This window comes from Rhodamnia argentea, chromosome 2 (assembly GCF_020921035.1).
Source record: "Rhodamnia argentea isolate NSW1041297 chromosome 2, ASM2092103v1, whole genome shotgun sequence".
NCBI lineage: Eukaryota > Viridiplantae > Streptophyta > Magnoliopsida > Myrtales > Myrtaceae > Rhodamnia > Rhodamnia argentea.
In genome coordinates, this window is record NC_063151.1 from 30,346,881 (window position 1) to 30,361,026 (window position 14,146).

General features: G+C 39.4%; 2 protein-coding genes across 2 annotated transcripts; both read left to right on the forward strand.

Annotated features, from left to right (window-relative positions):
* The first annotated feature begins 3,730 nt into the window (after positions 1-3,730).
* LOC115735366 lies at positions 3,731-4,493 on the forward strand. Its single transcript, XM_030666590.2, has one exon. It carries the CDS (start codon positions 4,035-4,037, stop codon positions 4,239-4,241), a length of 207 nt encoding a protein of 68 aa, XP_030522450.1. The 5' UTR covers positions 3,731-4,034; the 3' UTR covers positions 4,242-4,493.
* Positions 4,494-7,344: 2,851 nt separating this feature from the next.
* Positions 7,345-13,015, forward strand: LOC115756434 (protein DNA-DAMAGE INDUCIBLE 1). The gene is made up of 16 exons (XM_030696250.2): positions 7,345-7,630; positions 7,731-7,763; positions 7,866-7,993; positions 8,416-8,524; positions 9,715-9,831; positions 10,105-10,170; positions 10,279-10,341; positions 10,415-10,459; positions 10,766-10,827; positions 10,968-11,061; positions 11,397-11,489; positions 11,675-11,744; positions 11,880-11,950; positions 12,135-12,195; positions 12,313-12,344; positions 12,660-13,015. Exons 1-16 carry the CDS (start codon positions 7,565-7,567, stop codon positions 12,786-12,788), a joined length of 1,239 nt encoding a protein of 412 aa, XP_030552110.1. The 5' UTR covers positions 7,345-7,564; the 3' UTR covers positions 12,789-13,015.
* The last annotated feature ends 1,131 nt before the right edge of the window (positions 13,016-14,146 follow it).

The following is a 14,146-nucleotide window of genomic DNA, read 5'->3' on the forward strand; positions in this document are numbered from 1 at the left end:
GAACACTTTTTGGAAACAACTCGAGGGCGTGTTTGTGCAAGCCACCACAGCCCACCATCGTTGGTGAGGAGTTGACGCGGTCGCCCGACGCCGGCCGTCGCCGCCGCCCGCCGCCGATCGCCGGTCGTCGGCCTCCGCCCTTGCCGGCCATTGGTTGCAAATCCTTCATTTTAATGAAAAAAGTGTTTTTTTTTTGTACTTGCCGGACGTATTTCTATTCTTAAAAATCGTAGCCGGAAACGTAAATACAAAAAAATGTTTATGTTCTAAATATGTTCCCAGGAACGTAAACGTTACCATACGGACCCTAATATGTCAATCGGATATCAAACATAAAAGAAAATTCGATATCTACCGTGATTATATAACAAGACTCTTAATTTTATAAGAACATATGCTCTTCTTTGGAACTCATATCCACGTTTTTACCTTAAAATAATAAAAAAATGCATCTCAAATTGGTCGTAAACGCCGCGGGGGAAGGAACTAAGTTGAGTAAAATTGAAGTCATCCATAAGAATTAGACTACAAGAACCACAACAATGTTGAGAAACCAGACACTTACAAGTTATCTTTAAGATCTGGACATCAGTAAACATTTTGAATTCATTAGGCCAACATGGGGAGTACGAACTTAAAATCGCTGAGGAGAGGCAGAAATCCGTCCTTGGTGAATCTTTAGAAAAGAAGAACAGACGATCCGTCCTTGGTGAATCGTGGCACGACTTTCGGCCGTTAAATTTTTTTTTTTTTTTTTTTGGGGTAATGTTACAAGTTCTCGCAAAACTATTGGTTCGGCCTCCTAAAAAGCCCACTTGCCTTTCTGTCAATTGTTTTAGAAGAGATAATTCTAATTTTCAGGCTTCATTGTTTTCAGGAAACCAACTTCAAAGAAAATATTTTTCGAATTTTTGTCGAGGAAAATATTTTTCTTCAATGAAAAAAATACCTTCAAAAGTGGGGGAATGATTTTCTCTTTTTGAAAAGAGAAGATCATTTTAGACCAAAAAAGGAAAAGAGAAGAGAAGATGATTTTCCTTTCTCGTTCCTCACTACACAACTTCACATTCATTTTCTTTTCAATTATTTTTCTATTTTTCTTCTCTTTATTAGATTTCTTTTTATTTTTCTTATTTTTCATAAATTTTTATTTATGATTTTTCTTCTTTTTTTTCTTTTCTTTCCTCATATACCGATCGCCAAGATCGGCCACAGGTGAGGGACAAGCTTGCTCGTGGCTAGGGAGGCCTCGCCTAGCCTCGCTTGTGACAAAAAATCGGCAAAGGAAGAAAAAAAAGAAAAAAAATAGTATTAAAAAATTATAAGCTTATTTATAAATTACAAAGGAAAAAATTAACATCAGCACCCGTCATGCCATGTAGGACGGCCGATCCACGTCAGCAATTTCCGATCAAACGACGGAGAATATTTTTCAATTCATTTTCATATTTCAGCCAAAAACAAAAAAAATATTGGCATTTTTCGGAAAAATGACTTCTCGTAAAATATTTTTCAGAAATATCACATTTTTCGACGAACGAAAGGAGCCTCAAACTGCGAAAATTTTAAACATGGATTATTCCCTATTCTTGTTAGAAAAAGGTTGATAAGACCCGACAAAGAAAATTATCATACAAGTCTAAATCCATCAACTTCCCATCTAGATTTGACAAGAAAACAAAAAACTTCCCGTCGAGGAGCATCGTGCCAGAAAGCTCATTAGCACGTACGTACGTATGTTGTTGGATCATCCTCTTAGAATTTGATCATATTAAAAGTTCGTGAAAGTTGGCCGGGACCACCACCATCAATCCGCTAGAAAAAAAAAAAAAAAACTTGATTATTCCTTTTCGAGAAGAAATTATTTCTTTTTCCTTTTTCTTCTAGTAAGAAGCCCATGATTTTGCCTGTTTCATACAAATAGGCCCCAATTGTCCGAACGCAAAAATCCCAAATGCTTCGTTTCTCCAATTCTAGTGAGACCTTAGTTATTGATCCTCTATTGGCGGCATCGTTACTCTTGGGAGCAACTTGAATATGATCATGAACACCGGTTGTTCCTCCGCAACTCTTCGGTCTCGGACAAGCTCCGCTTTCCAACAATAGGAGACGATGCGCGTGCAAGCTTCACTTTCAACATAACTATCTTCGAAAGGAAAGAAATTTTATCGAAGGTTGAGAATCGAGACGATATCGTACTCTTTTTCCATATTTTCTTTGTTGCGCTTGCGAGGAGAGAATTCCGAATGTTCGAACTATCTGCATGTCCAATTACCTTTCCTTCTTCTTCATTAAAAGAAGTTCACGGCTCATGGGCCTTCTACCTCCACGCGGCATTGCTCCGTCAGGCTTTTACTCATTGAGCACAATTCTCCACTGCCTCAGTCCCATTGTGGCTGATCATTCTCTCAAACAAGAAAAAAGTTATTACTTCACGAACTAGCTAAACAGATATGATTTGGCGTGTGGAAAATTTTGAGCATATTCAAATGTCAAATGTGTTATGGTAGCTCTATCCCTGCTCTCGATCTCTTTTGGATTTTTTTTTTTACTCTCTACCCTTTCAACTTTTAAGGATCGGACCATAATCACGTTAAGAGCCACAAGTTGAAAAAAAAAAAAAATCACGCTGAAAGAAATGCTCACCGCCACACCAAACAAGCCTCGATGCTTTTGAGAGCCATCACCTCGATTTACAAAGTTAACTTTCGAAATTAATTGCGGAACCTAGATATAAAAAATTGCCTGCCTTCGTTAGATAACACCCATCGCGGCACATATTATTAACAAGGTCGACTCATGTCTTATCAACTTGTTTTCGCTTTTCAAAAGCCCTTTTTACTAAAATTCCGGTAGTAAGATGCATTGTCACCACGGGCGAAAACCAGCCTCGATAAACACTAAAAAAAAGGGGTATATATATTGCAAAACTGAAAGTGACTGGAAAAATTTACAAATTCTGTCGTAAATCTATTGTACCGATACTTTAGATGCCTATATTGATAAATTATCAAAATATTTAGAATTAAATCAAATCAAAAGGATTATGACTGAATGGACATCCCAACGGAAGTAAAATTTTTCCGATGATTTCTTTTTTTGACGCTTGTGAGATGAGAATGGAGCAGTTAAAAAGAGGGAAAAACCAAGCGGCGTGTCTGGTTCTAGGTTGATGGGAGGTGGTTGGTGGAGTGATATCAGATATGGGCGTGGTGGGCCAAAACTCGCGGATCGTCCGTTAATTTAGAAGGCAATGGAAAGATCTCATCTCTTTCTCCATCCCATCCCAACCGCATCCATCCTTCCAAAAGTTACAAAAAAAGTAAGCCAGGGGGAAAAAAAAGAACCCACTATTATAGAAGCTCGTCTTATGGATAATTAGTATCCATGACTCGTGAAAATTCAAAGAGAAATTGCATGTTATATAACGAGAGCTCGGTCCTATGCGAATTGATATCGGATAAACAATTTGTTTTGATCTCGCAATCAATTTGATTCAATTCGATTCAATTCGATTCGCCACCCGACCGAATCAATCCGGGAAAAGAGTCGTAGAAAGCAAAGACTCCTCTTTATCTTTTCATCTTTGTCCATGAGGATTCGTAGCTATATTAACTTGCTGTTTCTGCTAAAGCCCCAAGAAAGAATGAGATCAACGTTAAAAAAAAAAGTAAAGTCGCTTTTTATGAGGACCGTTTCGGCGAGAGCCGTCCGCCCGAAGTTGCTTTCCTTTCAAGCGACCCCTCAACGCCAAATTTGAATCCGTCCCCTCCTATCCATCATCACGTTGCTTTCAAGATCGAACCTTAATCTTCCCCGCGACTCCCCCCAGTCCCTCCATTGCACACCTCATCCTCGCCTCTCTCACTCCACGTCTCTCAGATCTCACTCCTCTCGCATTCTCTCCCTCTCTTAAATACCCAAAAACCCTCTTTGAGATCTGAACACACGAGATCAATCCGACCCACCAGAGAAGCGGAGACCCCCGTAGAGATTGCAGTCGAAGAAGGAGGAGGAGGAGAGGGAAGGAGAAGATGTGTTGCGGGGGCAGAGTGTGCATGCTCTGCACGTGCCTGATCCTGGTGGTGGTCCTGATCGGGCTGCTGTTCGGCTTCGGGGTGTTCAAGCACGGGTTCCACAAGCTCAAGGACACCATCAACGAATGCGATCCCAACGCCCCCGCCAGCCTCTGCGGCAGCGGGAGGCCGTTCCTGGGTTTCGCGGCTCCTCCTCCCTTTTAGGTTTCCTTTTGGTTCGCTCTCGAATTGCTAGGTTGCTTTTTCTTTCCCTGATCCCTAATTATTGGGTCGTGAATCTACGATGGGATTTGTTTGAGGGGGCATAGTCCTTCCGGTTCGTGCCGATGTTCGTATGAAAAAATCATCAGGCTTGTGTACATAAATATTCTTTTGGGTCAAGGGGTCTTTGAACGATCTCTGTTTGATGGAATGTCTCTCGTGTATTGCATTTGTTTAAGATTTGCCAATTGTCATAGCTCTCTGTCGTGCTCCATCCATGTCTTATAATTTCGTGCACGCTCCTCTCATAGATGCTAATCCATACTTCGTGCTGATAAACTCCAAATTAGCCAGGAAGCTTTTAAGTCTAGGAGGCGCGTTCTCGGTCCGTGTACATTTAGTTTGTGTGAGCAGCTAACTAGACCATGCAACACGGCAACCGTTATATCATATGGGCGGAGACGGATTCACCGGCTCGCATCACTCGATCCCACTTTAATTTGTGCTCGTAAACGAGTTCGGCCAGAGGATCCATACTAAATCTCGCTGAACAAGTTCCCTTATGTAGTGAAGTGGTGGTGGGCGAGTTGGGCTTAGAACGTCGATTCGGTGCCCCCACCCCATTGACCGGGGAGAACTGCAGGTCCTAGGCTCGGTGAGAAGTCAAGGACGATGGTAAACACGAAGGTCGTGCGCGGGTGGGACTCATGTGCTCGAGGCTGGCTCGTCGTTTGCAGCTGAATTTTCTTGGGAAAATCTTTGGCCGAACTTGTTCAGCGAGATTTAGTATGGATCCTGATTATAGATTACACTCGTGCATTGAGATCGGGTTCAAATTACCACGTTTACCCATTTTCTTGAGGTCGTTACCAAGACCATAGAATCATACGTCTCCGGTTGAAATTCAATTGCTACCTTTGATCGTCTAGATTTTGATTGAGATAGGATAGGATAAGGTCGGATCGGGAATCCCCCAAATATCCTCCGAATTGTAGCGCAATCCAAGATAGGATAAAAATCTTTGAAAAGTTTTTCAAAATCTCGCTTGCCCAAAATTTGAAGCACAAAATCACCCGTACATTTGATAGGAGAAGAAAAAAAGCTTCATTTTTTTTTTTTGGCTCTCTGTTGTTTACGTTCCTAAATATGTGAACGAGCTTCCCTCTACTCGAGAGAGGAGACATGCGCTAAGTCACTCTGAGCGAGTCGATTACATTCTTATAAGCCACAAGTGTTCCACTCCTTAGTGGTAAGAACGACGACCAATTCCACCGGCTTCTGTATGAACTAGACCATCTCCTTGTATCGCTCGGCCTACTCGGCAAACTTCGCTAGGTATGCATATTTGTCGGTGCTCATGCTCTCCAGCGTCGTATCGCAAATTAGACTCACTAAGTTGCTCTAATCAATCCATCGATTAGAGAGTGTTGGCTTCGACTCGAGAAGAGAGAGAGATCTCCTCGGCCTTGTGTGCTGAAAACGAGGAAGAGGATGAACTCCTCTGTTGGAGATTCTTATAAAAATTTCTATTCGGCTTTATCCCACCCCTAGGGTGGGATTTTTTTATCCACTTATATCCGGATTATATGCAAACATATTTGAATCCAGCGTTCTCCTAAACACTAAATATGATAAAATTTATCCTATCTATAATTATATCCGGCCAACCAAACACACTGATGTGTCTCGAACGGGGACTATCATACCCAATGAGGATTAGTTGGGTGCTCAAAAAATCCCAACACCTATTTATGTAAAAAAAGAAGCCAACTTAAAGTTCTGCAATGGATTAATCCCCATGAATTTTATCTTACTAGCTCCTTTATCTGTTATAAAAGAAAGAAAAAAAGGTTTTGCTCACGAGTGTTTTCTAAGGCATTTTATTAATTTAAGGGAAAATGAAAAGTGCGTTCAATTAAGGTTCTGTTTGTTTTGCAAAAAAAAAAAAAAATATTTTCGAATATATATTCAAAAAATAATCGCTTGTATCTCTTAAAATAATTAATCAATGGCGAATATTTTCAATTTCATTGATAATTTATGTCCAAATAATTTCGTATATAAAGAAAATATTTTTGGTTCATTCGTTTTTTGTAAGAGAAGTTTTTAGGCAAATATTTTTCAAATTAATAAATTTTCACAAAATAAATGGAGCCTCAATATATTTTAAATTTTAAGGTGGTGATTATATTAGATGGGAAAAAAAATAAGGAGATATGTGCGTTGGGAGCTTAAAACTTGTCATGAAAGTAATATTGAGCCATAAAACTTACCAAAAATGCAATCAAGTTCTAAAACTTATTAAATTAGTGCAATCAAGTCTTTTTTTAACTCCTTCGACTTGGTTGACGGAAAATGATGTCTTTTTTTTTTTTTTAATTCTTTTATGTAGAGATGACGCAACTAAAACATGAAATCTAAATCTCAAAACCAAAACGAAATTATCTTGGTTCAAATATGATTTTTTATATAATTTTTAAAAATTAAATAAAAAGATAAGCTAAATTAGAAATAATAATAATTGGAATCCAAGCGGCCAGGGCTTGTAAGCCCTAGCTGAGGGTCTCGACCCTTACCCAGATCGAGTGAGGGTCATTGGCCTCACAAGTTCTGGCTGAGGACCCCCACCAACCATTCCCCCACCATTGCCAGCCCTTCCAGGCGATGGTGGGGAGGCTCATGTGAGGGCTTTGCAGTCTTGTCGCTTGGTTTCCAATTTCTTTTAATGAAGTTAAATTTTGCTTATTATTTAAATCAAATAGAAATAATTTAAATAAAATTTATACAAAAATCATCTTTGAACTAAAATGACATCGTTTTAGCCGCCATATAGGGAGAAAATGTTATAAAAGCCATGTCGGTAATTTTAGTCAGCTAAGTTGGAAGGAATAAATAAAAGAATTTGATTGTACCAATTCGATAAGTTTTAATATTTTATTATTATTATTTTTAAATAAATTTTAGGCTTCAATTATATTTTCGTGACAAGATTCAAGGCTTTTAATGAACGCATTAAAAAAAAAAGAAAAAGAATAAACGCAGCCGTCGATCACCTCCGATACCGATCCGAGCACCATTGGTGGGCCCAGCGGAGCAGAAGCAACCCGCTGCCTCCTCCTGCAAGTCACTCCCGGCGACTCCATGCATATATATATAGACATGGAGTCCCCGAAGTCCATTCACGCCGGACCCAATCCAGTCCAAGATCGAAACCCAGAAGCGAAGGCGTCACAGCGAAGCAAAGATCGAAGGAATCAGCACGAAGTCAAACAAGATTCATTCCTCGATCTGAGAAGCAGCAGCAGGAGAAAGCGAGAAGACCGAGGATGAAGATCACTGTAATGACCGCCGACGAGAAGATCATCTCCTTGGACGTCGATCCCCACGAATCCGTACTCCCCCCGCCACTGTTCTAAACCCTAATTCTCAAGTCGCGCCACGTCCTCCCTCTCTGTAATCTGTGTAATCACGCGTTTCGTTTGTTTGGTGTAGGTTGAAAATGTTAAAGCTCTGCTCGAAGTGGAGGTGGGGGGTTCTCCTCCTTCGCAATCCGTCTCCGATTAGCTTGCGTCTCTCTTCTGCGAAAGCCGCCCTTAGCTCAAGTAACTCTATGTTTGCTCTTTGCAGACGCGCGTGCCTCTCCAGCAACAGCAATTGCTCTACAACGGGAGGGAAATGAGGAACTCTGAGAAGCTGAGCGCTTTGGGCGTTAAGGATGAGGATTTGGTGATGATGGTCTCTGGTGCTGCTTCGAGGTACGTTCGGTTTCCCTTAATTGGCTGCACTCTTTGATGGGGGAGTGGAAGCTGCCGTAGAAGGAGAAGCATTACTGTCGCGACTCGCTGGCTGTTTAGTTTGAAGAATCTCGGTAGGATTGGAAGGTTTAAGACTTTGCGTGTTCTTGTAGGTGTGTTCTGTCGCTTGCGTTTAACAGAACATGTGGGGATTACCTTTATTTTCTGAAGCTGGGTCTATACACTTCTGTTACTTCATTAGTTTCCTTTTTTACTCAAAAGTAATTCAGTTGGAACAGTGAAAGATAGGACCGTTCTCTACTTTAATCTTTTCCAACGAGAAGGGGGAACTTCCGCAGATTTGATTAACATGGATTGCTCATGCTGAATTAAGATCTTGCCCTTTCTGGTTTCCTTCATTAAAATGGTTTAAAAAATTACAGTGCTGCTGGAAATGAGTTGGGCTTGAATCCTGATGGGTCTGCTGTCAACCCTGCAGCTCTCCAGCAACAACTTCGACAGGATTCTAACATGATGGCACAACTCTTTCAGGTAGAATGCTTGTCCATGTCTCTTGAAGCTTTTTGGTGTATCCATTTGGGGAAAGCATGGTTGATTTATGGCACTCTGGTTGAGGAGAATTCTCAATGGACTGAGTGCTGCCTATCCAAACTCTTGTGAATGCTTTGGTACTGGCTTGGCTATCTTTGTTGTACATTATGCTTTTCTTCGGATAATTTCTGTCCTGCACCGGTTTAGCGTTGGCCCAAATGTACGATGACAACTAATCAAAATCAAAACTCAAGCAACCAAGAATTTTCACAATTATAAATCAAGTAAATATAATATGCACCAATATGAAGAGAGTAGGGATAGAGAATGCTTGCTTGAGTCGATTTATAGTGGTTCAGCAGTAGCATCTGCCTACTTGGCTCCCCAAATTAGCTTGGAAGTTTCCCCAATTCCACTAATATAATAAAAAAAAATTACAAAAGATTGGTTGATCACGGACCCAATTTTCCGTGTACAAACTTGATCCCAAGCCTCAATGGCTTTAGATCTTGCACTCAAGTACATCTCTCACCAGACTTGAGGTCACTTGTGCAAGAGGCTTCTCATACTTAGACAGGCAATAAAATACGTTATCTACCCCCAAGACCCCAGAGGTATTATTTACACAAAAAACAAACCAAACTAGCCGTCAGACACACTCCAAACAGTAACTTTTTCACCGTTGCAGCTTCTGGGCACCTGCTCCGCAAATTTCGTTTGCCCGTTTGATCTACAGAAAGATTGGGCACCATGCAAGCCTTCGGTCGTCTGGTTGGGGAATTTTTTCCGGTCTTAGTGCTTTTTAAAAGTACGACTAAAGGCTAAATAAGTGCCGTCAAGGCCAATTTTTGCGATATTTCCAGAATTGCCACCAAAGCCTTCACATTTCATTACTTTCCTTCAAATTTGATCTAGCTTGAACACATAAAAACTCATGAATAAAATGATGGTTTTGTAATTATCAAAATACATATGGTCAACATTTTGTTCTCCTACACAACACCTCTGCAATATTTATCTCAAGTTGTTGGTTTGGAAAAGACTAGTACATAATGTTTTTTCTGGCAAAAATGCAACGGTCAATTGTGTTCAGCTTGAAAATTCTGGCATAGCTAGATGCTTCATCATCTGTTTATTCAAGAATATTGACATTTGGTTTCTCACTTGCTGAATGTTCCATTTACTCCCAGAAGGATCCTGAGTTTGCACAAGCTATTCTGGGAAACGATCTAAATAGATTGCAAGATATTCTAAAGGAGCGCCATCGCCAAAGGTCTGAATTACGGAGGCAACAGGATGAGGAACTTGTGAGTATTATGTTTACCCACAAATGCATTACACTTTCTTTATTCAACTGTTTTACCATGATCCGGACATTAGCTTTGGGCAACTGTCCAATAGACACATTTCTAGTTTCATTTAAAAAGCTAGCTGTGTTTTGTACCTATTTTTGGTTTGATAGAGCTGAAAAGGATATATATCTAATACTTGTTATGAATTTTTTTCAATCAAATATAGGGCTTGTTTTTGTTGATGCTTTTTTGTAAGTTTAAGTTTGGTCCTTCATGCTTTTGTTATAGGCCCTCCTGCATGCCGATCCTTTTGATGTTGAAGCGCAAAAGAAAATTGAAGCTGCCATTCGTCAGGTAAACTGTAGTAATATTTAGTGCTGGAAGATCTTTCCTCTAATTGACCGCTTCCTTTATCGTGTTTTTTCACGTTATGGTTCAAGTTCTAAAAAATTTGTTTTACAGAAAGGGATTGATGAAAATTGGGCTGCTGCTCTGGAATATAACCCTGAAGCTTTTGCAAGAGTGGTATGTATGATTTTAGGAGTTTATTTTATATTAGCTTTTTCTCACCCTAATTGTGTATATTAATATTTTCCAGGTGATGCTGTATGTTGACATGGAGGTCAATGGTGTCCCTTTGAAGGTACTGTGACAAGGTCAATGATAGAATACACACGTCCTACCATTTCAACATGTATTAGCTATGAAGATAGCTTAAGAATGTAATACTTACTTTCTTATTGACGGTTTACATCATCTGTTTTTAATCAAAACATCTTTAAGGACTGCATTCCAACTTTGTTGGATGCATAAATACTAAAAAATCTGTTTATCTTCTAAGTTCTGCTTTTTTGATATGTTCTCACTCATTGCAATCATATTTTGTTAGACCTTCTTTCCTGAATGATTTCAAAGTCCGCACCATGGAATTGTATCTACTTTTTTCCAGGCTTTTGTCGATAGTGGAGCACAGTCTACTATTATATCAAAAAGTTGTGCAGAGCGTTGTGGGTATGTCTTAGTTCATGTTTGCTTTATACTGTTGTGCCTAACTTTCTGAATCATTTGTGTTCAGTATTTGATGTGGCTGTGTTTGGTTAGTTTGCTGTCAAAGGCTAAAGTCAACAGTGCCATTTGCTTTTCTTGCACAGACTGTTGAGGCTTTTGGATCAGCGGTACAAAGGCATTGCTCATGGAGTTGGTCAATCTGAGATATTGGGTAGAATACATGTGGCCCCGATCAAGGTCAGGGAAGGAGTATTGGTTTCAAATGTATACATACAATTTCCAGGCAATAATTTTATACACCCGAAGAATTTTTATGCTTAAAAATCTGTTTTTGGTTAATCCTAAGAATGACCAAGACCATCTTTTTCCCGAACCCCCCATGCAGCAGGATCGAAATCCTGCCCTCAAGCGGAAGGACTTTACTTTGTTCTATTGAGCATATGTTTTTGCTATCCATTGGAAGGACGCTATTGCCCAAAAAACTTGCGGTTGTGAGGAGTTTTGGAGTCAACTAACTTTGGACTCGTTTTTGCTGAACACTGAGTAGTTACACTGTGTTTTTCCTATTGTAGATTGGGAATATATTTTATCCATGCTCCTTTTTGGTGCTGGATGCTCCAAACATGGAATTTCTCTTTGGTCTAGATATGCTCCGAAAGCACCAGGTAGTTTTTGAATTTCCTTTTGTACTTATGAACCTTGGTTTATCTAGGATGTTCTGAAAATTACATTAGTCATGATTAAACCACTTATTCAGTTTTTTGCCTTCTTAAATATTGGGTTCAGTTGTGATTTTTGTGATGTAATCAATATCATGAAATTATAGTCACCAAGTTTCTGTTGTTTTCAGTGTATAATTGATTTGAAGGAGAACGTTCTAAGGGTTGGTGGAGGGGAAGTTTCAGTACCATTTTTACAAGGTCCAGCACTATGCTAACCTTGACTTATTATCCTCTGAGATTGAAGTCTTAAATCTGAAAGCTCTCTCTCCTTCACAATTTGATATGACTTTGTTCTCCATGAAAACTAGAAACTTAAATATCCACTTGTTACAGAAAAAGACTTGCCATCGCGTTTTCTGGATGAAGAGAGGCTTGCCAAGCAAGCATCTAGCTCAGGAGCCCCGGTACGTCTCTTTCAACTATAAAATAATGGCTAGATGATGTCGTCCATCATTTATGAACTTTTGTTTGGATCATGTTCATCTGATGCAAACTCTCGATATCAAGCATGATTCAACTTTTGGCTAGAAATGAGTTATTGCATCTGTTTTTTTGATAGAGGAGTTAATATCATCTGTATAATTTCAGGCTACAACAGGCACAACCGATAAGAGTAAAACCACCGTGCCTTCTGGCAGTCATTCTTCAGGTCAGTTCCAATTTGCTTATATATCTATTGTAGCTTGTAATTTGCTGATTTCTGTTTTCAACAAAATGTCACTAGTGGGATTTACGTCGTTTTCTCGTCCTCTCTTAACTGTCACAGGAGCTGCGAACACACTCAATAATGCAAGCAAGGTTGGTTTTGCTATCTAGTTCTGTTTTAATTTTCAAATGACATATTGCTAAAAGGTCTTTCATTTTGTTTATTGCCCAGTGGAAAAGTGGCCTCCATATGCGGTTACGTAGGATATGCCATGACAATCACGTCGTATTTGTAAAATGATAGTTGATCCCTAAAAAAATGAACCTCTCTATGTTAATATGTCAACACTGCTTGGCGGAACGGATAGGTCTACTGATCTGGATAGGATAAAAACCAATTACCTAGTCTCAACGGTGCGCATTTGGCAATCAATCACCAGTTAGGGGTATGTGTATTTGTTAATGCAGGAAGCAGATTTCGAGGCGAAGGTCTCTAAGCTCGTGGAGCTCGGGTTCGGAAGAGATGCGGTGATACAAGCTCTGAAATTCTTTGATGGTAATGAAGAACAAGCAGCTGCTTATCTCTTTGGGGGCTGAACCCGAGCTGAAGATGGATAATTATTTTTTACACCTCCGACATTTTTTCCAATTATTATGGGAGTGCTGCTGATTGTCGTTTAAGTTGATCAAAGAGGATGTGCTACTTGTTGAGAATGTTGATTCAACAGTCCCCATTTTCAGCCACCCATCTTTCTTTTTGTGATTCAAGTATTTAAATTTATTTCTATGGAATGTTATTTTTCCTTCTTACTCTTTTGTCCCCCTCTCAAATGAAGAAATTGGATATTCAAGAATTTTTTACCGTTCGTATATCTGTGATCCAACGGTTGTAAAATATGTGGACATGGTGCTCCCAAGGCATGATATCTAACAAGCACTAGAGAATGTGGCATATATGTGCTCGAGAGTAAATCGCATAATTTGGTTTTCATTTATGTCATTTGTTTTATGGTGAACCTATGTCCGGAGATTTGCCTCGCTAGCCGTCGTTCGATGTTTTGTGTATGAACGATGATGTCTTTTTGCTCAACGCAGCTCGTCTTCTTATTAACGTCCACTAACTTGTGCATATTCGAATGGTAGTGGGATGGATGGTTGATCTCAAGACGGGAGAAACATCAGAAGGGAGAAGTACAACAAAAGTGTTAAAAGTTGTATTTGGCCCTCATTTTAGTATAAGTGCTAAATAAAAATAAAAATAAAAATACTTGTGTATAGCTCTCATTTTAGTATAAGCATTAAATAAAATAAAATAAAAAACAACGATTGCTTAAGTGCTTTTGATGAGAAATTTTAGTAAAAAAAATATATGACATTTGTAATTAAAATTTTTAAGTGATGTGGCATTTTAATTTCATTTTTTAAAGTGACATGCCAATAAATATGTGGCCTTTGCCATTATTTTTTTATTTTATTTTATTTATTTTTTACCTTCTTCCTCTGGTTAGTTGTCGGATCGTCGACTAGCTAGAGGGAGGACCGGCGAGGGCGAGCCCTCGCTGCCGCCGCAAGGCCGATCTCGCCGTAAGGCCGATCTCGCCGTCCTCCCTCTAGCTAATTGGTGGCTAGAGGAAGAAGGAAGAAAAAAGATAAAAAAGGAAAAAAAAATAAAGAAAAACTTGGAGAAATGCATTAAATGACGTTGTTTTATGTCTTAGATGCTGATTAGACCTCCGGCAAGCCACGTCGGCTGCAGATATTAATAAAAAAAAAAGGCTATTTCGTATTTCCGATCAAGCATATCGTAGTTGGTACTTAAAATGATCATTTTTTAAAAAATTAGCACAAGTGATTCAAAAGAAACTTTTGAAATTAGAGTGAGCGCCAGAAATAACTTTTGGCATTTTTATGTAGTTCTCTTGTCTCAAGAATTATGTGATTCTTAAAGGGAAAAC